This window comes from Nelumbo nucifera, chromosome 1 (assembly GCF_055504915.1).
Source record: "Nelumbo nucifera cultivar China Antique chromosome 1, China Antique-T2T, whole genome shotgun sequence".
Lineage (NCBI taxonomy): Eukaryota > Viridiplantae > Streptophyta > Magnoliopsida > Proteales > Nelumbonaceae > Nelumbo > Nelumbo nucifera.
This window is the reverse complement of record NC_142649.1, coordinates 69,247,224-69,270,269: the sequence shown is the minus strand read 5'-3', so window position 1 is coordinate 69,270,269 and position 23,046 is coordinate 69,247,224. Positions and strand designations below refer to the sequence as shown.

General features: G+C 38.1%; 1 protein-coding gene across 1 annotated transcript in view; it reads right to left on the bottom strand.

The window, feature by feature from the left end:
* The window catches only part of LOC104594067 (ERD (early-responsive to dehydration stress) family protein), a 45,620-nt gene extending 24,779 nt beyond the window's left edge, over positions 1-20,841 (bottom strand). The window contains exons 1-4 of the mRNA XM_010254190.3: positions 20,074-20,841; positions 16,227-16,574; positions 7,728-7,886; positions 4,782-4,917 (exon numbers count right to left, since the gene is read on the bottom strand). Of these exons, the coding sequence (XP_010252492.1) occupies positions 4,782-4,917; positions 7,728-7,886; positions 16,227-16,540 (609 nt within the window). The 5' untranslated portion in view covers positions 16,541-16,574; positions 20,074-20,841. The remainder of the gene's footprint in view (positions 1-4,781; positions 4,918-7,727; positions 7,887-16,226; positions 16,575-20,073) is intronic.
* Positions 20,842-23,046: the final 2,205 nt, after the last annotated feature.

Below are 23,046 nucleotides of genomic sequence, written 5' to 3'. Positions count from 1 at the left end.
ATTTTGGCTTTATATTCAGATCAAGGACACTCATTAAGGGTTGGATTGTTTGTGTTACACCAAGGTTAAAGCTTGAAAAGTAACGAGATATTCTGGTGGAAGGTGATTCTTGTATTACTGTGGGATGCTTGTTAAATAACAGCCTAGGTCCATAGCAGTACAGACATACTTTGAGAGAAGTTAGGAAACTATAACACGAATTGAAGACTTATTTTCAATGGACATCAAGAGAGGCAAACAGTAAGGTAGATGCCTAAGCCAAACAAAGGGTGAACAGGAATCAAATGTATTATGGGGATGACTAGATCTGATCTCTAGTTATTCTGTAAATACAATTATACAAATGGATGTAGATGGGAATGGTAGCTGAGGCTACCTAGGGACAATGGGATTCATGGAACATGATCATTGGATATATCACATTTTTTATCATAAGTGGATGGTTACCAATAGGAAAGAAGTTACATGAAGAGGAAGAAGAAAATTAGAGCCATTCAAAAGACCTTGTATCTTTATCCACTCCTTACAAGACTTGGAAAGGTTATCCTAGACCTGGGGGTTGAACATGGGCAAGATGTTATGGTCCTGAGGATTAAACAGCTTGGCTTGACGTGTTCCAACAGTCTTAAGGCTTTTGGCATATTGGTCAAGTACATAGCAACTGGTATAAGAGCCTACCACCACATCTCAAGAGCTGTCACAGAAAGGACTACCTGGAGCAGAGTGAAAAGTGCTAGAGGGAAAGGGCTACCTGCTGGCAAAGTGAGAGCCATCATGGAGAGGACTACGTGCCACTAGAGTGAAAGCAGCCCAAAGTGAAACCGCCAGGAGATCAGCTGCGGAAGTGTGATGGTATGTTGCAGTCCTAAAGGTTATGGCTTGGCTAGACACATTCCAACAGTCTTTAAGGTTGTTGCCATATTGGTCAAGTACGTAACACAAGGTTTGGGCCAGGCCATGATAAGCCTGACCAATTAAATAAATAGACCGAAAAGTTAAGCCCATCTCTGTCCTATATGCAGGTCTACCTCAAGACTTGGAAGTTTACCTTTAAGCCTGGGGTTTGAAGATGTGATCAGTTTGGGCCAGGCCATGTTAAGACTAACTCTCAGCTCTACGTTATGAACTGGATATAGCCTGTTTAAGGCTATAGACAATACATTATGTTTAATATAAACTACGTTCTTCTATAAATGTATCTATACTACTAATAAAAGAGCGAATAGCCCCATTTTCTCCTACACTAAAACCTTCCAAAAAGCCCCCATTTACTGCCTTCCAAGTTAATTTCTCTAAAACTTCCATCACACATAGAAATAGCAAAGGAGATAAGGGGTCTCCCTGCCTTAAACCCCTTCAGCTCCTAAGGTGACCACATGCCCTCCCATTAACCAAGACATAAAAGGATGGGGTAGTGATGCATACTTTCATCCAATTCCTCCATTTGGAGCTGAAGTTCATTTTTAATGCGTACTGCTTTATTTAAGTTCTTTTGTAAGGCCATATTTACCTGATTTATTGCTCTTGCTTAGTTATAATTCCGGTTTACTTAAGTCCTTTTATATAATAAGGCCATAATTCTTAGATGATCTGGTTTAATAGGGATAGGAGACAAAATTTTATTTGATTTGTTATTAAAGGGCATGAGATGGCTTTCTAATTTAAATTGGGAAGCAACACGAATTTAGAGCTAGAGTAAGACCTAGGACACTCTACATGCACTTTTATTTTGAATTAAAATTCATTTAACCTCTTTTTTCCTGAGTGGGCTCTCAAATTTAAGCCTTTTATACAAGTGTTCTCACACTTGTTAGTCCAAGTGCCATTAAACCATTACCAAAGTACTAGGTTAATAATACCAATACTATAACTCTTCTTTTAGTCTAACCAAATAGAAATTCTTTTATCTCATCTAACTGCTTCCCTATTTATTAGTTTCTGCAGATTGACATGAACCGACTTGTGAATTGATTCACATTGAACAGGCTCACAAGTCAAAAGCATTAGCTATGACTTCGGTAACTATGTGAATACAAACCAAAATTAAGGAAAATGCCCTCATGGGATCATGATTAGTATGTAATGCAGATCAGTCTGCTCATTGTTTGCTAGATCTCCAGCTATTGAATCAATACAGAACATGGTAGAATACAAATCAAAATTAAGGTTATGTCCTCATGGAGTCATGATTAGTAAGTAATGCAGGTCAAATCAGTCTTACTCATTCCTTGCTAGACTTCCAGCTATTGAATAACATAGTTAAAAGCAGAGGGTCTTTTAGCATCATTCAACAAATGGCTTGTTGGAGGATTCCTTTATATTTTTTTTTTCTTTGTGTGTGTGTTGGCGGGGGGGAGCTGGTTTTAGGAATCCAGAAAGATTTTTTTTTTTTTGTAAGCCTTAGGAATCCAGAATGATCCCTAAGAATGTAGAGGAGAATCAACTCACCATAGGGAATTTTTAGTAAAATTTCAATCTGTAAGCCTAGACAGGCTGGGGGTGTGGGGATCAGGCCATTTAAACAGGTCAACACTTCTCTTCTTGCCAAATGGTTTTGGAGGTTTGCCAAATGATATGAAGGAACTTAATCAAATCTTATATGGGGAGATTGGCTTTGGCTGGGAATCAGGGTTCTTCCACTGGAATTTATGGAACAACCCTGTGGAAGGAGCTGTTGAGAAGCAGGGTCACTTTCTTTAATTTTGTTTCCTCCAATCCTGGTTCAGGTGACAGAATCTTGTTCTGGAAGGATGGATGGTGTGGTGACAAATCACTCTGTGTGGCTTTTCCTGCAATTTTTGTTTTGGCTCAAGATATGAAGGCTCACGTTTCTGATTGCTTTGAGTTGGTCAATGAACAATGGATTCCCTGCCTCAGAAGGAATGCTAATGATTGCAACCTTGGTGAGTTGGCTTCTCCCCTACAATCCTTGGAACAAGTTAAACCTCATCCTTCTAGAACATGGTAGAATACAAATCAAAATTAAGGTTATGTCCTCATGGAGTCATGATTAGTAAGTAATGCAGGTCAAATCAGTCTTACCCATTCCTTGCTAGACTTCCAGCTATTGAATTAATACAGAACATAGTTAAAAGCAGAGGGTCTTTTAGCATCCTTCAACAAATGGCTTGTTGGAGGATTCCTTTATATATTTTTTTTTTCTTTCTGTGTGTGTGTTGGGGGGGGGGGGGGGGGGGGAGGGAGCTGGTTTTAGGAATCCAGAAAGTTTTTTTTTTTTTGTAAGCCTTAGGAATCCAGAATGATCCCTAAGAATGTAGAGGAGAATCAACCCACCATAGGGAATTTTTAGTAAAATTTCAATCTGTAAGCCTAGACAGGCTGGGGGTGTGGGGATCAGGCCATTTAAACAGGTCAACACTTCTCTTCTTGCCAAATGGTTTGGAGGTTTGCCAAATGATATGAAGGAACTTAATCAAATCTTATATGGGGAGATTGGCTTTGGCTGGGAATCAGGGTTTTTCCACTGGAATTTATGGAACAAGCCTGTGGAAGGAGCTGTTGAGAAGCAGGGTCACTTTCTTTAATTTTGTTTCCTCCAAGCCAGGTTCAGGTGACAGAATCTTGTTCTGGAAGGATGGATGGTGTGGTGACAGATCACTCTGTGTGGCTTTTCCTGCAATTTTTGTTTTGGCTCAAGATATGAAGGCTCACGTTTCTGATTGCTTTGAGTTGGTCAATGAACAATGGATTCCCTGCCTCAGAAGGAATGCTAATGATTGCAACCTTGGTGAGTTGGCTTCTCCCCTACAATCCTTGGAACAAGTTAAACCTCATCCTTCTAGAAGTGATGCTACGTTCTGGGTTGAGAGAAGTCTGGAAAGTTCACAGTCAAATACTGAAGCTTCTTTCGGTTGTGGAGGGTCAACCTCCTCCTTTGGGCTGGATTTGGAAGCTAAAGAGACCACCAAAAGTGGTATTTTTTTGTTTGGGTTGCAATTAAAGGGAGGATCCCCACCATTGATGTGCTAAGAAGAAAAGGGATGATCATTGTAGTAAATCACTGTTACTTATGTGGGAAAGCCAAGAAGAACATTCAGCACAACCTAATCCATTGTGATTTTTCAGCAGGTTTGTGGGCTCATGCTCTAAAGTTGTTTGTTATGAACTGGGTAACCCCTCTGGATATCATTTCTTTGTTCTACTCTTGTCATTCAAAGGCTCTTAGTAAGTTGCTGTGGAAGACCTTACTTTACCTGCTGAAAAATTGTGTGCAAGATCCGAAAGAACTTTGTTCAGGCTTCTGTTTGTAATCTCTTTTAGGTTATGCATTCTGGGCATTTCATTGATCATTGGGAGAGCATTCAGTGGGTCAACGATATTCAAATTAATATTTTCCTTTAAGCTTTTAATGAAATCTTCACCACTTTTCAAAAAAAAAAAAAAAGAAAATTGCTTGGGAAGGATTTCTTAGGGATTGATGATTGGAAAAAGGCAATGGCTGGATCAAGATTTATTCAAAACAAAGTGGTCTCCTGTAAGGGTGTTAGAGATGGCAAACTGCAGTGTCAATTGTCAAATGTCAAAGTTGGTGTCAGAGGGGTGGAGTTGTCTTGATGCTTAATTCTTCTGTATGTCACTTTTAATTATCTCTTTTCATCTTTAATGAATTTCCTTTACCAATCATCAACTTGCTCCTATTATAAATTACACCATGAAAAATTTGTGAATCCAATAAGAAAACTAAACTAAGACTATTAAGAAACACAAAATCTCTCTTCAAATAATATTAATTTGATTAGGAAAACATAGGGTTCATCTACCGTAAACTGATCTGGGCGGCGGTTTTCTGAAGCAAGAAAATGCAACCTCATTGATGCAACTATCTCATACTCTTTTAGTAACATGTAGCATGTCCAGAAGGTGAAGGCATATGCCATTACCAAATGAGTCCAAAACCTGCATTGGAAAAGAAACAGAAGTTTATTGCACTTAACTGGTTAATCAGAACAAATATGTGACCATCCTAATTACAATATTAGAGTAAGGAAGTTTTGATATGTATATAAATTGACTGCTTTTATTTTTATGGGATCAATAAGCTTGTACAAAGGTGCAACTAGGTGCCACTGCACCAGTAAATTATTAAATAACAACTCCACTGTCATTGTTCCCGAAATTCTGTGGTTTTATAAGGAATTGTTCAAAGATGACTTTCAAGGGAGTTGTTTGAGAAGAAGAAAATATGTGCAAGTCTTTTGCAAGGAGCTCACAATTAACCTTACAACTCACAAGTACACATGCCTCTAATTCAGACACCTGGATAAGTCTATAGATCCAATAAATTGGGACCTACATGATATAAACACTTCAAAAATGGACATTATACCTGTGACAGACAAGTATGGACACATTATATAGACACATGAGATTCCTTGTTTGTTGAGTCTGTCATATGTGCTTAAAGAAGCTCAAACTCCTAGGATGAATTTGAAATATGCATTTGCAGCATTCTAATGGTAGCCTCAGGTTGAGATTTGCTATTTCAACTAGAATTTAAATGTTAGAGAGATATGAATTATCTCAACAGGGTATTTTTGGTCATAGTCAAGTCATGTATAGGTTGAGTTTTTTTTTTTTTGATAATTAAGTTTGTTATGGTACTGCTTATATTAAAACTGGGTCTAGTAATTCCCTAATTATTTTTTTTATAATTTCAATTCTCTAATCATTTAATGTAGTAGTGTAAAGTGATGAGGTTTATAATCAACGAGAAAATGTCTACCATCCCTATTGGTATCTCTCACCTATTGTGTCTTTTTGTGTAGATCAAATGGTGAAAATGCTTTCCATCCACTGGGCTGCATTCTAATTGTTTCAAGTTTTTGAGAATTGCAATATCTTATAAAGGGGAGGTCGCACCTCACACCTCTATTTGGGTTGCTTGTAACAATTTTAATCCTTTTCTAATGAAATTTTTATTCATTTATCAAAAAAAAATTGAAAATGTTTTCCATCCATTAATCTCTTGTCTATCTGTATCCTGTACTTGATAGTTGTAATCAACCTTAATTTGATCACATGAACCAGAAAACAGAGAAATGAGCAAAAGAGAAGAAAATAGAAAGAGAGAGGAGAAGAAAAGGTAGGGTTCTGCACAAGAGAGAGTTCTCATAACTGACTTCTTTCAACTGCCACCCTCTTATTTTATTTATATAACGAGTGAGTAAATTACAAAATTACTCTTAAATAACTAAAATACTTCTAAAAGTAGTATTTCTTCTCTTTATTTGGATGCACAGATAGCCCTGAGAGATTTGGCTAATCTTTTCAGCACTTTGTTTTTCTCATAATCAAAGAAAAGATAATGTGGAGGCATATGAGGACTGCAATTTTATGGTTCATTTGGGAGGAGAGTTACACTAGAATTTTCAATGGGAGATAACACAGTAGAGATCAAGGTGGCACATTGGATTAAAATGATGGATGTTCATACCACGTTGTCTTCACTAAATCTGGTAAAAATGAATTTTGATGGATGCAGCATGGGAAATCCAGGTTCCTTCAGAGATAAGAGTTTGTAGAAAATTGTTAAGGGAAGCTCTTTACTTGGGGCCAGATGGATATGGTGATTGGACAAGAGCAGAAACTTTGGCTGCTGTAAAAGGTCAAAGGATGGCTAAATCACTGAACTTGATAGGTGATTGGACAAGAGCAGAAATTTTGGCTGCTGTAAAAGGTCTAAGGATGGCTAAATCACTGAACTTGATAGGTATTTTATAGCTGAAGAGGACTCGTGTAAGTGCGAGGTGGATAAGAAGGAATTATGCAGGTTAGTGGAAATATAGATACGCTCCAATGGAAATCAAAATGCTTGATGGCCTTGAAAAATAAGGGGTAAACAGAAATCTAATTAATGGGGTTCGGTTCCTCAAGGCTATCTACTATGATACAAATTTCTGTATAATATCATATTCAACAAAATTTCTATTATTGATCAAAAAAAAGAAAATATTATATAATTTTATTATTTTGTTAGAGATGAACAAGATGCATTGAAGTTCTTCCATTTAGTTACTTCTTCACACCAGAGTGGTATATATCTCTCGTCTCTACTTTGTTCTTCATATAATTTCTTTCCCCCATTTTTATCTTCCTACTCTTCTTGTTGCTGAAATCCTAATTCACATAATCAATATACAGTGTAGGCTCTCTCTTTTCTGCATTAGTGTTGAAACAGTCTCCTCAACCCCTATCACTAGGAATGAGAAAGGTTCCTCACATGTCTTCTGTCACTGTATCAGATTCCAAAGACTACTTGGTTCAACACCATCAAACCCCTCTCATTATTTAAGTTACTAAAGATAATACAGGTGGCACCATCATTTAAGAGTGTGTGGGTCAAACTACATATTACCATCGTCAAAACTTCTTACCAAAAATGACAAAGGTAAGAAATAAGGAAGCTTACCATAAATAGAACAACATTCATAAACTAAGAGGCTAAAGCTAAACATTTCTCTTTCTCAGTTGACAAACATCACAATTTCAATATTAGGTTTCTTGTGTTAAAATAAAATAAAATAAACTTGGGAAATTGAACTTCACAAGAAAAAAGGACTACATATTTACATGTTTATTATAGTGGTTTTTTAATGTAATTACCTTACTTATTACAAAATTAAAAAAAGGAAAAGCAGAAGTCAGGATGTGTCTCGGGAAAGTGTGCTGTGAACAATAAAGAGATACAAAATGAAGTAACTACAAACCTTTCTGATCCTTCAGGGATATTTGAAATAGAAAGCTTATCTATGTCACTGAAAGTTACATTTGATTTTGATAGCTCTAGCTCCAGGGTTCTGTTGGTCCAATTAACCGGAACCAAAATTGTAAAAGCAAGGAATGTGATGGGAACGAAGATCTTGAGTCTGCAGAAGAAAAGGGCAAAAATGAAGATCAAGGCATAAACAACCCAACTAATATAGAGAAACATTTAGTTCAAATATTCTCTGCTGAAATGGATAGTGAAAGAGTCATACTAAAGAAAAGAAGATACTAACAAGAAAAATAAAGGAAAAATCATAATAGAAAGATCCCCTACAAAAATAGCTAAACTCTTTATTCAAATTCACTTCCAAATTGTCCCATTAGAATTGGCTTTTCTGCAGAATGAATAGACACAAAAATCTCATCTCACAAACAAGAGAACAAAAATCTCTCTCCATGTAGACACAAAAGTGGATCCAATGTAAGACAAGACCTACCTACTGATAAAAAACTGTACAAGACCTAACTTTAATCACAAGATACTGAAATTTGATTGGCCATCAATAATCATCAAAAATTGGCATTAGCTTCAAAAATAAAATTATCAATGCACTGTCAGACCTTCAAACTGGGAAATATATTAGATTTCTCCCAATTCTCAAGGAGACTTTCCAAGACTCATGGAAAAGCAGTCACAATTGAGTGGAGAGGGCTCCAGCCACTAAAATTCTCCCCTGGAGATTCCAGACCATTAACACCATGCATTTTAGTTCTCTTCCTTTCTTTGAACGTCGGGTTTTAAACTGGACATATTTTTGCATCCAATCAAGTTGGTAATGCAGGCATTAGATGGGCAGCCCAGTAATGCGAGGTCACGGGAGGGAAACATGTACGCAGCCTTACCCCTAAATATACACAGAGAGGCTGTTTCCAAGATTTCAACCCTTGTCACCCAGGTTGCAATGGAACAACCCAACCATTGTGCCAAGGCCCACCCTCTAATGCAGGCATTATATATTAATTACATTATTTTCATATTGTGCTCTTCATTGTGTTTGAGCTTTCAAACAATGAATTCCAGTAAAGTACCTGAATGGCTTTTCCTAAACCATAATGTGCATAACTATCTTCTGCAAACTGTTACTAAGGCACAAAGCACCCAAACCATACATGGATTTTGGAAAAATCTTTGACCATATAGGATTTCCAGAATACTGGAACACTGAGAAGAAGAATTACTTGGATTGCTAACCAAGTATCTATGCGACTTCATAAAAACATATGCTGACACAAAGTTTTCTAAGTTTCAAGTCATTTCATAGGGGCCTTCACCTTCTTCCCCTTTGATTGAAATGACTTTTTTCTCTTCCCTCTCCCAATAAAGCCCATACCTAGTCTATTCTAGTTGCACCATAGTTTTCAAGGCACCAAGGAGAGGCTGGGGGTCAGGGGAGCGCCTTGTCACCTAGTCGCCTAGGTGGGCGCCTCGGCATCGCTTAGGCGATGGATTTTTTTATATAGAAAACATAGATCCTAGGGAAGTTCCCTAGGTACCATAGTCATATTTCCTTAATAATTATTCATAAATTTCATAAGAAAAGTATAGAGTTCATGTTAAAGTATTAATCAACATATCATGAGAAGGAAAAAAAAAAGAAGGAAAAGAAAATTCAAAAAGTATAGGGGCTGAATTTTAAGTTCTTCCTTACTTATTGGTTCAGGTTTTAAAGTCTTTGAGGGTTCAATACAGCATTTAGCAATGTTTGTGTTGATTAAATCATAACAAATAAGAAAATAATAAAAACAAATTAGTATATAAACACACAAAATGAATATTTTAGTTTAATAGTGCCTATTTTATAATTATAATGTCAAAGAACAAAGAATAAAAAAATATTTTACAATACGCAAGTACAAAACTGCTTGGCGAATAGGCAAGACGAGCCTCAAAGGGCACCTTATCGCCTAGGCATCGCCTTGAGAACTATGAGATGCATATGTTTATTCAAAATATGAAACTCATTTCTAAAATCAGGACCTTATAAAAGGTCCCTGATTCAACTTCTCAACACTTGAATTTCATAGCCACAAGTCAGGTTGTCCAACTGCCTTCTTACTTCATCTTTTAGAAAAAGAAAAAAGAATACCCATTTCTTTCTCTCCATTACTGGCTTTTATTCTTGTATCTTTGTAGCATGAAATACACAAGGGAAAATTACCCAATGATGGTCCTGAGTATCTGGGGTCTTGGGAGTGATAGACTGGATACAAACCTAACCCATGGCATTCTTTTGTTCCTTTATTCTGTCTACCATTAAATATGTAAAGGGCCAATCACCCAAAGATGGTCCTGGCTATCCAGAGTCTTGGGAGGGATAGACTGGGTACAGACAAACCTAACACCTGGCATTTTTCTGCACGGTAGCACCCTCAGGCTTAAACCCATGAATAATTATCATCCAGAGATTTGTTCCTTTATTTCCTAATTGTTGTATATTTTAATATTTTCTATATTTTTAACATTTTGTGCATCATGCCCTCATGCTTTGAAACTTAAAATTCTATTTCTATGCCCTCATGCTTTATATTTAAGGGCCAATGTTGAGCAAGAGAAAGAAGAGGAAGAGAAGAAGGAAGAAGAAGAAGGAAGAAGAGAGAAGAGGCTGGCGGACTTAATGCCTCAAAAGAACTTACTTCAAGCGAGTGAAGCATTTGTATTTATACTATACTGATCGTACAACACAAGTGGTATAGAAATTACAAAAATACCCCTGCGGGCACTAAATCTGTGTACATAGTACATACAATAACATCTGTCAACATTCCCCCTCAAGTTGGAGCATAGATATCAATCATGCCCAACTTGTCACAGAGATCTTGATCTGGAATGGTTTAGCCCTTTTGTAAAGATGTCTGCTAGTTGGTCTTCAGAGCTGATATATGGAGTGCATACTTCGCCTGTGATGACTTTCTCTCTGATAAAGTGCTTGTCAACTTCAATGTGCTTTGTTCTATCATGTAGTATCGGGTTAGCAGCAATACTTATAGCTGCCTTGTTATCACAGAGTAGAGTCATGGGTTTGTCCACTGGAAAACCCAACTCACCCAACAAATTCTTTATCCACATACCTTCGGCCACTCCGTGTGCCATTGCACGGTACTCAGCTTCAGCACTGGATCTAGCCACCACCATTTGCTTCTTACTCCTCCAAGTAACAAGGTTCCCTCCTACAAAGGTGCAGTAACCACTAGTAGACCTTCTGTGACTTTGAGATCCAGCCCAATCCGCATCTGTATAAATTTCAACTCTCAAATGTCCATGCTTCTGGAATAATAAGCCAGCACTAGGTAACTTCTTAAGATACCGCAGTATCCTCTCTGCTGCTTCAAGATGAGTGGTCCTAGGTGCATGCATGAACTGGCTGAGGACACCAACAACATATGCTATCTCTGGACGGGTCATAGAGAGGTACAACAATCTCCCTACAAGCCTCTGAAATTGCTTCACATCTTTAAGAGGTTCACCTTGGCTGTCACTTAACTTATGGTTGGGGTCAATGGGAGAGTCAACTGGCTTAACCCCAATCTTTCCAGTGTCCTTAAGCAAGTCTAGGACATATTTCCTTTGGGAGATAAAGATACCCTTTCTTGATCGGGCAACCTCAATTCCAATGAAGTATTTGGCAGGTCCTAGATCTTTCACTTCAAACTGAGTGGCAAGGAAACCCTTCAAACTTTGAATTTCATCCTTCCAGTCACCAGTAACAATTATGTCATCCACATATACTATTAGGGCAGCCATTTTACCTTCTCCCCTTTTCACAAACAGTGTGTGATCTGACTGACATTGCTTGTATCCCCTCTGCTGAACTGCAATATGAAATCTACTGAACCAAGCTCTTGGTGATTGCTTCAGCCCATATAAAGACTTCTTTAACTTGCACACTTTATGTTCATTTCCTTGAGCCAGAAAACCGGGGGTTTGAACCATATAAACTTCCTCTTCAAGGTCACCATTCAAAAAGGCATTCTTGATGTCAAGCTGATGTAGATCCCAATTCAAATTAGCAGCAAGAGAGAAAAATACTCTAATAGAGTTCATTTTGGCAACAAGGGCAAAGGTTTTTGCATAATCAACTCCATATACTTGAGTAAACCCTTTGCCACTAAACGAGCTTTATACCTCTCCACGGTTCCATCAGCCCCATGCTTAACAGTGAACACCCATTTACATCCAACTGGATCCTTTCTCTTAGGGAGATCAACAAGTTCCCACGTGCCATTCTTATGAAGAGCATCAATTTCTTCCTTCATGGCATTTGTCCATTCTGGTACTGAGAGAGCTTCTGCCACATTCTTGGGAATAGGGATACTGTCAATGGAGGTAAGGAAGGCACGAAATGAAGGTGAGATGTTCTCATTGGAAACAAAATTGGAAATGGGGTGTTTAGTGGTGCACAACCTAACACCTTTCCTGTGGGCAATAGGAAGGTCAAGATCATTAGCAACAGGTTGGTCAGGACCATCATTGGGAGTCAAGTTACCTGAGTGAGTATGATCATCTCCCGAGGAGTTTGATGGCACTTGAGGTACAGCTTTTGGATTCTCCACAGCTCTTGAACTTGGTTTGGTTGGCCTTTACGACGACGAGAAAAAAAACGAAAAGGTGGAGGATCAGGAAGAGAGGGGGGAGAAGGAGAAGTATTAGGAAGAGGAGGAAGCTGAACCAGTTTCTCCTCATGCCTACACTCCCCTTGAGGAGAAACAGGAAAGAATGGCTCATCTTCAAAGAAGGTAACATCCATGGAGACATAGAATCTCCAAGAAACAGGATCAAAGCAACGATACCCTTTCTGAGAGAATGAGTAGCCAAGAAATATGCACGAGATAGCACGAGAGTCCAATTTCCCCCGGGTGGGAGATAGGTTTTGGACAAAGCACCGACAACCAAAAACACGAGGAGGGATAGAAAGAAGAGGGGCCTTAGGGAAGAGAAGCTGATGTGGGGCTTTGTACTCTAACCAATGAGAGGGCATTCGGTTAATGAGGTATGTAGAACAAAGAACAGCCTCAAGCCAAAATCGTTTGGGAACATTCATATGAAGTAGTAAACCCCGTGCCACTTCAATGAGGTGTCGGTTCTTCCGTTCAGTCACACCATTTTGTTGTGGAGTGCGGGCACAAGAGCTCCGATGAAGTGAGCCATGTGAAGCAAAGAACTCCGTGAGGTCACTATGAAAAAACTCTTTTGCATTGTCTGACTGAAATATTTGTATCTCGGTCTGAAATTGGGTGAAGATCATCTGCTGAAAATCTTGGATAATTTTTGGTACTTCCTCACGAGTTCACATTGGGTATACCCAAGTGTATCTGGAATAATCGTCAATGAAAGTAATGAAATACTTGTAGCCACTCTCAGAAGGTAAAGTAACAGGGCCCCACACATCAGAATGCACAATGTGAAAAGGAAACTCAGACTTACTATTTTTTTGAAGGAAATGAGTTCTACAATGCTTGCTTAACTGACACGTTTGACAAGAGAAATCAGAAACAGACACTAACTTACACAGTTCTGGAAAAACAACTTTCAAGGACTCAAAAGACAAATGACCCAGGCGACAATGCCACAAATACATTTTACACTTTCTGAACAGAAGACTCTGTAACATGAAGGCCAGCCGTATTCTCCAGCATATAGAGTCCATCAACCATACGTCCCCTACCATATAGAGTCCATCAACCAGATCCTGAATCACACAATAGGAAGGGAAAAATGTCACAGAACAGTTTAAGGAATTTGTAACACTACTGACTGAGAACAAATTCATAAGAAATTTTGGAACATGAACATCAGAAAGTGTAAGGCCGAGAGGAAGAGAGAGTTCCCTTACCAACTATGGAAGTGTATGATCCATCAGCTAGTCTCACTTTATCTCTTCCAGAAAGAGGGTGATAAGTTTGAAAGTAAGAGGACATACCAGTCATGTGTTTTGACGCTCCAGAATCAATGATTCATGGAGAGTCAAGGTTGTGAGAAGCAACATGGAAAGCTGTGGCAGGATTACCTAACGTGGATGCAAATGAGGTTGTGGGAGGAGCATCCATCTGGCGAATTGTTCTACCCATAAAGCACCAGATGGTTACGGAAGGAGTTTAAGATATCTTCCCTTGGGTCAGATCCAGAGTAGCTATGTTGGCCATGTGGTGTTTGAGTCACAGTAGAAGTGGAGGGCTGATTCTCCCGAGTAACCATGTTGGCCATGTGGTGTTTCTTGGTACCTTGTTGCCCAGGCCTTTTAATTACATCTGAGCCTTGCTTCTTAGGCAGATCTTGAGCCCATTTTGGTTTCCCATGAAGATCCCAACAAGTATCTTTGGTGTGTCGGGGCTTCTGACAGTTAGTGCACCACAATTTCTCCTTATCTTCTGTTTTCTTCTAGAGATCCCCTCTCCTGGAAGAAGATCCACCACTAGTAGAGGCACCCCCTTTTGCCGCCAACACAGTTGCATCCCCTCCGGTGTTGTTCATCAAGTTTCTCCTACTCTCTTCAGACTGGACGAGCATAGACCTCCTGAATTGATGGAAGATCCTTAGAACTGAGAATTTGTACTCTGATGGATTCATAGATTGGATTGAGACCATGCAAAAAGGCAAACACTCTTTGCTGTGAGACGAGTTTCTTATACAATTTGGCATCTTCATCACACTTCCAATCAATATTCTGGTAATGGTCCAACTCCTTCCAAACATAGGTTAAGTCAGATTAATAAACTGATAAACTTCTCTCCCCTTGTTGACAAGTAGATGATGCTGCTTGCAGTTGATAGATTTTGGCATAGTGTCGTAGTTCAAAATATGTGGATTTTGCCTGTTCCCAGATCTCATTTGCAGTTTCAGCCCACATGAAGTTCTTCCTTATTTGTGGTTGCATGGAGATCAAGAGACACGACATAACCATACTATTCTCCTGATCCCATCTATCATGTTCAGCATTTCCAGAAGCTGGTTCTTTGATTCTTTCATTTATATAGCCTATTTTTCCCCTCGCAGTTATGTATAACTTGATCCCTCTTGACCACTCTAGGTAATTTAACCCATCAAGAGGAACAACAGCCATAGGGAATGATAGGTCACTTCCCCCACTCATTCCATTCAGCATTATGGAGATTCCGGATGTGGCTGAATCTTCACTATTCATGATTCCAGGTTTAGGAGTACACAAAAACCAAGGCACACTGCCTTACAGAGCTACTACAGTCCACAACTAGGCACTTCCTGATTTTCGATTTCACAGAGAACCAAGCACAAACACTGCAGCTACAGTACTAGTTTGTATGACCTACAGTTTGTAGGAGTCCACAGAACGAACAACATACGAACACTGCACTTGCAGTGTAACTAGGTCTGAATGACCTACAGTTTTACAAAGTGGTAGTTCACCACACACCTAATCGGTTGATACCAATTTCAGGGCAACCGAACAATCACCGAGTGTTTAGGGCATCAACAGTTACTTAGAGTAGTTGAATAGCAGTAACACACAAGAGAAGAGAAAAAAAAATGTAGCCGAACAGTCACCTTACTCAGATTTTAGGACATTAACAGTTCATCGAAGAGAGCAAGAAGAGAACAATAAAAAAAACTTCAATTGAGTACCAGGTCACCCGAACAGTGGATAGGCAGTACACTCTTGGACACCATCTTCTTTGCAAGCCAGAACCCTTCTTCGTACATCAGGTGATAGTTTTCTACAGTCTTCTCAGCCGAGCAACTATAGATACCAGCACCTGGGCTGGAGGATGAAAAAAAACTTCGTAGCAGAACCCTTTTCTACGCTAGGAAGTTGAACAGTCAAGCTGATTCTACTCGGCATTGGAGACTAACCGCAGCACTGGAGAATGATTTCTCTTCCTTGCCTTCGAACATCAGGAATATAGTGACCTCAACTGGTTGTTTTCCAAGCCTGGACGGTTCCGCTCTGATGCCATGTTGAGCAAGAGAAAGAAGAGGAAGAGAAGAAGGAAGAAGAAGAAGGAAGAAGAGAGAAGAGGCTGGCAGACTTAATGGTATAGAAATTACAAAAATACCCCTACGGGCACTAAATTTGTGTATAGTACATACAATAACATCTGTCAACAGCCAAAAAGTTGGATATTCTCTTTGATTCATCTAATGATATATAAAGAAGTATATACATATATGCATCATGTACTTCTGATAGCTAAAATACAAGCAATAATATAGGGCAGTCACAAATACTGGCATATATAATAGCTAGAATAACTTGGCTAGTGACTTAGCCTCCACAAATATTCACCCATAGTAATTTTTTATTTGATCATCTCTAACAAATCACCACAGTTTTCTCTAGCATTTCATCCTTACACTGCCAATCACTTCAAAAAGCATAGGTGAAATTGGTATGTTATACCATTAACACAAGACAAGCTATAAAAAAGAGGCGAACAGAAGAAAAAATTAAATATGAGGTAAGACATACCCAATCAAGTAAATTCGCAAGTAAACAGCAGAATCAAGTCCTGCATGATCAATAAGCTCAGGTTCTGGCATTTGCAATGCAGCTGGCATCCAATTCAAAAACCTCAAATATGATCTAAAGTCCAAATTGACAAATTTGTGTACAAATGCACCAACATGTGACGGACTACTTCTCAAACCCTTGAGATACCATTTGGGAAAATACACCCTATCATTGAATGGTTGCAGTCGTAGTATGGCAAATGCTAGTAAAAATGCAACTGCACTGAGAATATTGATGGCTGCTGCAAGTCCTATGTCCCCAAGTGTAGCCATTTGTGGTTTTTAGAAATAAAAGATATGTAATTGCCTGTAAATGAGTAAGATTTGCCGACTAGTAAGCAAGCAGAGAAAAGATAACCAGTTTGGGTAGAATGAACAAAATATTAGGCTAACAACTCAAGCAAAGAAAATTTATAATGCTACATCAAGAATGAATCGTAAACATTTTACCAAGCTCTAGTAGTCAGATGAAGGCAAATGGTCAGTCCAAATAATGCAAACAAAGTCAAGCTAAGTGTACTATGCGGACAGGAAAACCAATTTAGAAGAGGCTAAAGTGATCTAATTATGAAGTTCCATAATTTCAGTAACTTAGGAAGCTTCCCATAGAATAGCAATAACTACTGAGAGAAGGCTATCATGATATGATTGAGATTTGAGCTTGATCTTAATTAGTCTACTAACATTTTATTAGACCAAAAGATGGGAAAAAAAAGAAAAGACTTGACAAATTCAAGTAGGAAAAAGAAGAGATCCATTAGTCCTGGAAATCCCATAAACAAATGTGAGGCATAATTTTGAATCCAGTGAATTTGATTGTCATGAAATTTAATATTTGGAACCATGTAAACCCCAAAAATTTCCTAATGCTCAAATTGGGGAATCTCAAAATTCATCAATCAATTAGCATATAGTTAGAATTTGGTAAAAAAAATTCAATGCTTGACTTATGACCAAAAACTCCAAAAAGCCTGTAGAGCATATGGGTCAATCTTTGATCTGAACAAAGCAATGTACTACATTGCATTAAATTGGTCATTCTTAGATGTTTTTCTATAATTTTTGCATACTAAATTGGTCATTCTTAGATGTCTCTCAACTTTATATGGGGCCTATAATAGGATCTAAAGATTAGTTTTGAATGTTCTTGTCAATCTTTAGTAGTGCAGGTGTTCAGCAGTAGCTATGGTAAGAGTTATTCTATGAAGGATTTTAAAGTGAAGAAGAAACATCCCTTGTACCTAGAACTAGAAGAGTGGTGGTTTTGGTCCTACAGTCAAAGCAAAGCATGCAAGTGAGTTTGGGAATACATACAAGTATGAACTTACTAACGAGTGGCGCAGTCAATCAAAGCAGAAATTCACAGAGGGAAGAAAACATGCACCAGTGGGGCCCACTGTGACTGACACCCCCTAGAGAAGTCTCGAGCTGGGGAATTTTAGCTGGAACCAAATTTTAAAGGAGATAGTTGGAACTGTCAGAAGTTCTCTAGGTGCAACTATTTCCAGCAAAACTACGGAGACCATGGGCACTGAACATTACGCCTTACTTTCTTAAAAGATGCCACACCCTATTTAAATTTAAGCCTTCATTTTCAAGTCAAGTTTTTGATAAGTACGTCTGTCATGAGATTCATTAGTGTACTAAGGTAGTTTATTTGCTCTTATTGGATCTTGATTTGAGTACGTTTCTTCACTAGTTCTCTTTTATTATTTATATTCTGCTTTATACCCTCCTCTAATTGTTTGAGCTTGCAGCAACATCACTTTGGCCATTACCCAATGTTGGTCCCATCTATTTGGGGTCTTGGGAGGGTGCACTGGATACAGTCCTAACCTTTGGCATTTTTTTCACATAAAGTAGTCACTCCCAGACTTGAACCCGCATTCTCATGCTTGACATCCCGAGATTTTACCATTACACCCAAGTAATGGCCTTTCACTGCTATTCTACATTATCATTCTTCTTCATTGGTGTTTTAATTGTTAATTATGGTACAGCTTTCTTATTTTCAATTTTGAACTGAAAAAAAAAATGCCCCTAGGTACCTTATACCCCCACATTTTACAATCTACAGAATTAATCCCCATCCATATTCCCAACTATAGCTTTTGATCCTTACCAGGAATCTCCCCAATATCATATAGACATACCTTAGCTTTATCACCAACCTATTGCCATGATTATATTGAACAAAAGAGTTTTAGGGGAATAGAATGCATCATATGTTGTTAAAGAAGAAAATTTATTGGTTGGAAAATTTTCCTTGTAGAAGGCACAACGTTAAAGAGATAATCCCATTTCTTGTTGCCATAATGGGGCATGTAGTTAATAGAGTCATCCTAAAAGCAGCAGTAATCTGTTTGAGGTGATCAAGGTGGGGTGAAGTCAGGGAAAGATCTCAGAATTTTTTTTTTTTTTTTGAAATAGGTAAGGTATAATTTATTAGAAACAAAGAACAGTATACAAGAAGTATACAAAAGACGAGAGGCCAGATTCGAAACTGGCCTAACAAACAAAACGGGAAAACCCACAAAAACACCCAAACCTAAAAAGACCAAAAAACCAAACCAGTGGAACCAGACCACAAGGCAAAGTACTAGAAGACAACAAAGACACCTCACCCGAGCTAAAAAGAAAAACCACCTCGATACTTAACCTCTTCCTCTCCCTCCTCTTCTGCCTCTTCTACAAGTGCTGTGTGACCCCCTAATAGAGGGTTTGATCACTACATCACCATAGAGATCCACAATTGCCTTAGACCTTCTGTTACCAGTAAGACAACCCAGACTGTCAATGGAGCTGTTAGAGAAATTACTATCAGTCTCTACCTCACTCCCTGAGTTAAGGCCCAAAGAAGATGCCAGGGTTTTAAATACTGAGGTCTCCTTAGAACTCATCCACTCACGTACTTGGGATTCTTGACCTTCAACAAAAGACACACCAAGAAAACTTCCAATGCATTCAAGGGAAAGATATCAGAATCACACTTCCGTTTGCCAATAAAGTTGTCTTCTATTGAGTAAACAATCACAAGTTGGCTAGCTTGATAGGAGCCATCAATTTCCTACTTTCAGATGACTTTACAACACCATTTACTCGTTCAAGCCCCCGAAAACATTGAGAACGGAACTAGGACATTGAAACGGCTCACTTGCACAGCAGTTTTACAGCTAGACAGGAGTTGTATAGAAGAAAAACGTGCTTTTAAGCACTTTATACAAAGGTGCCACAACCACAAGGCGTCCAAAACCTTTGAACAAGCCCATTGTTCAATTCCACGTTTTTCTTTGGATCATTAACAACGATCAAAGAGACTTTATTGGTAATGAAAGAACCACCCCCCCCCCCCATTCAGAAGAGATCTATATGCTGCAGAATTTGGAAAAACCACTTTGTCTACAAAGATTCAGCGCCACTGAAAACCAACTTTACTCCACCTGAGTCACATCATAGAGTTGAACCAAGCACCACCGACGTACACAAGAGAATACCGTGAAAAGAATGGCCCCCTAAGCCTTTTAACTTGACAAGTGCCATGCAATCATGCAGATACAAAGTTGAATCAAAAGTTAAGAGAATTAAGAAGCAGAGTACAATTCGGAGATTCTGCAAATAAGAACCAGACAGGTTCTAACAACTAAACCGCGCCCCAGAAAAGTTATCATTTTTCTTGTCTAGGACGGGTAAATAGAAACAAACCATAACAATTAGAAGCAGAAACATGTTAACTGAGAAATAAGAAACAAAAAAAAAAAAATCGAGAGATACAAGAATTCATTAAAGAGAAGTTGAAAGGATCATACTCTTGAGTTAACGCTCAAGGCTCCAATGAAGAAAGATAAACAACACCCGAGTTTGATTAGAACTGGTAAATAACCTCAGAGAGAAGCCATGCAGCAGATCTGAAGATGAGCAGGAGAGAGATACTAAGTTTCCGCTTGCTTCCAGTTCAATCAAAGAAAGAAGATACCAGAATGCCCGTTCTAGGCAAATTGAACAGTGAGATTCTCACTGAAAATACACCCTTTACAGAAGATAACACAAAGGAAGGGGATCTCCTTTCGCAGGGGAATTCGCAATAGAGTGGTGGTTGGGATGAGATGAGACGGGCCCCTCCCTCTCTCTCTCTCTCTTAAAGGGATTTCGGATGATGAAGTAAAGAGGAACTGTAGATGTTACGATTTGGCATTTAGTATAAAAAAAACCGTAAATAATTCTCCGCACAGATGGGCGTACTCATCTAAGAACGAATTTCGAAGCGTGGGATTGGAATCATATGATTCAAGCAAATAGAGACGTTTTGAAAAGAGACATATTGAATTCAAGGCAACAGTTGAAGGCTCGCGCTTTTGAAAGCACGATCGTTTGGAATTATTTTATTTGCCTTGAAATGATGTTTTCATACTGAGGCTGGTGAACTCCCGTGTCGGCAAATTAGGAACGTGGTCTCTAACGGCTACTTTTATTGAGGATGGAGGTGGACATGTGGAACGTGGAGACATGCTGTTTGGTGTGGAACTGTGGATATTGATTAATTCAATCGTTCAAACTTGAAACTGGAAATGCGGTTTGGTGACTGAAGACCTAAAGGCTAAACTATCTTCAGTCTTAATATATTAGGTCCGATTTGGTTTCTGGGCTAAGCTTGTAACGACCGACAGAGGAGAAACGAGTCCCGACCGTGGAGGCTGCGTATTGCGGACGGACCGTGAAGTCAGCACAGCACAGGCTGTGCTGTCGAACGTGGGCAACTAAAGTTTTCTCGGTGATAAACACGCACCACGCTACCCACACGCCCTTTCCAAGACTGGGGAGCACTCCTCAGACTCAGTGACGGAGTCCTCTCACAAGTCAGAAGTTGAGATATGATTAATTGATTATGTAAAAGGGTATAATGGTCTTTTTAAAACCAATATTTTATGGGAAATTGTCTAAAATTCACCATGAGTTTTTAATATTTCTCTTAAAACTCACAACTTTTCAAAATGTCTAAAACTCACAATGTAAGAAAGTTTTTATTTTTTAAAACTCACATTCCCATTAGTACACCATTAATGCTTCTTAACAGAGGTGTCCATGTCAGCATAAATAACAATTTTCATGACCAAATTACCCTTAAATGGTGAATTAGAGGAAAAATGGTCTTTCTTTTTTTTTTTTTTTTTGCATTTTTAGTGTTTTGTTATAATTTCCAATGTTTTTTATAGTTTCTGTTTTTTAACATTTTTCTATTTTCTACAATCTATAAATTTTCTTGTATTTTTTTTTTTTGCAATTTCTGTGTTTTTCTATAATTTTTGGTGTCTTTTCTACACTTTTTATTTTCTGATTTTGTTTTTCAATTTCTATAGTTTCTATAATTTGAAAATCATTTTTTATATTTTTTATAATTTCTATGTTTTTATGTATTTTATATTTGAAAATATTTTTTTGAAAATTTTCCTTTTTCATATCTAAATATTAAAATGGTAATATATTAACACCCGTTAATTTATTTTGTATATATTTTATATTTTTTATGAAGGTTAAAATGATAATATATTAACACCCGTTGATCTGTCTAACGTCAAGTTAGTGACATGGTGAGCTTTAGACAATTTGAAAAATTGTGGTGAATTTAAGAGAAATGCTGAAAACTCATGGTGAATTTTGGACAATTTCCCATATTTTATTTTTTTCTATGTCCCCATTATTTGAAAGACATGATGCATTAAGACCACCGGGCTCCGGTCAATAATACATCCACTTCATGTGGATGGATTGAAACAAGGTTCGCCCCACCCCCTACAACTGTCAATGAGTCGGTCTGGTTTGAGATAGGGCTGTACCAGTTTTGAACTGATTATTATTCGTCTCCAACTTAGAACTGTTTCATTTATGAATCGGGACAATTGTGTTTGACTCAACTATACTTTAGATCTATAATTAGTTATGATAATAAATTAAAATTTTATTTTTAATAATATAATAATCAATAAAAATGATTATGTTGGTAAAACAAGTGTTTTTAACCAAAATTATTTTATATAATTTATAAAAATTATCCTTTTGGATGTGAAATATAACAGAAAAACTAAGAGGATTTTATATTTATTAACAATGTCATCTATTCGGGTCTGAATCAGTTCAGAGTAGAAAGAACCAGTCATGATCCAATTATTAATTGAGACCAGAATTGGCATGACCAGTTCAGTTCTATCAGGTAGACTCAACCCATTGATAGCCCTACCCACCACCACTTGAAATTGTATGGTGCAATGAAAGTTTAATATGGCACCTCATTGATTCTATGAGAGGGAGCACCTTTGGATTGTATTTGGTTTGAAAGAAAAAAGAGGGAAACATGTAACCAAACACAGCCTTATTGTATCATGAATCCTGCAAAATGATCAAAACATTTGATGGTTAGAGTTAGAAATTATGGATGTTACCAAGGAAACCCTACTTTAAAAAATATCTGTAATAGATCCAAACTTTCCAATCCTATTTTTCTTGAAACCCTACCTCTTCTACTCCCTCTTTCATTTTCTAGTTTAACTTAGCTTCCCCAAAAGAAAATTCCTAACTCCACCGCTGGATGCAAGTCAGATTGGGTTAGGTGAGTTTAAAGGTCAACCAGGATTGGGTTGGTCTCAGTTTGGGCTTGATCCAACCTTTCTCCCTCTCAAGATCTCGTAGAATCTTCAAATTTTCTTAGTGTTTGCTTCAAGGGCAAAACCTATGGTGCATTCGATGGAAATTTGGAAATTGTTGCAATATAACTCAAACCTAAATAG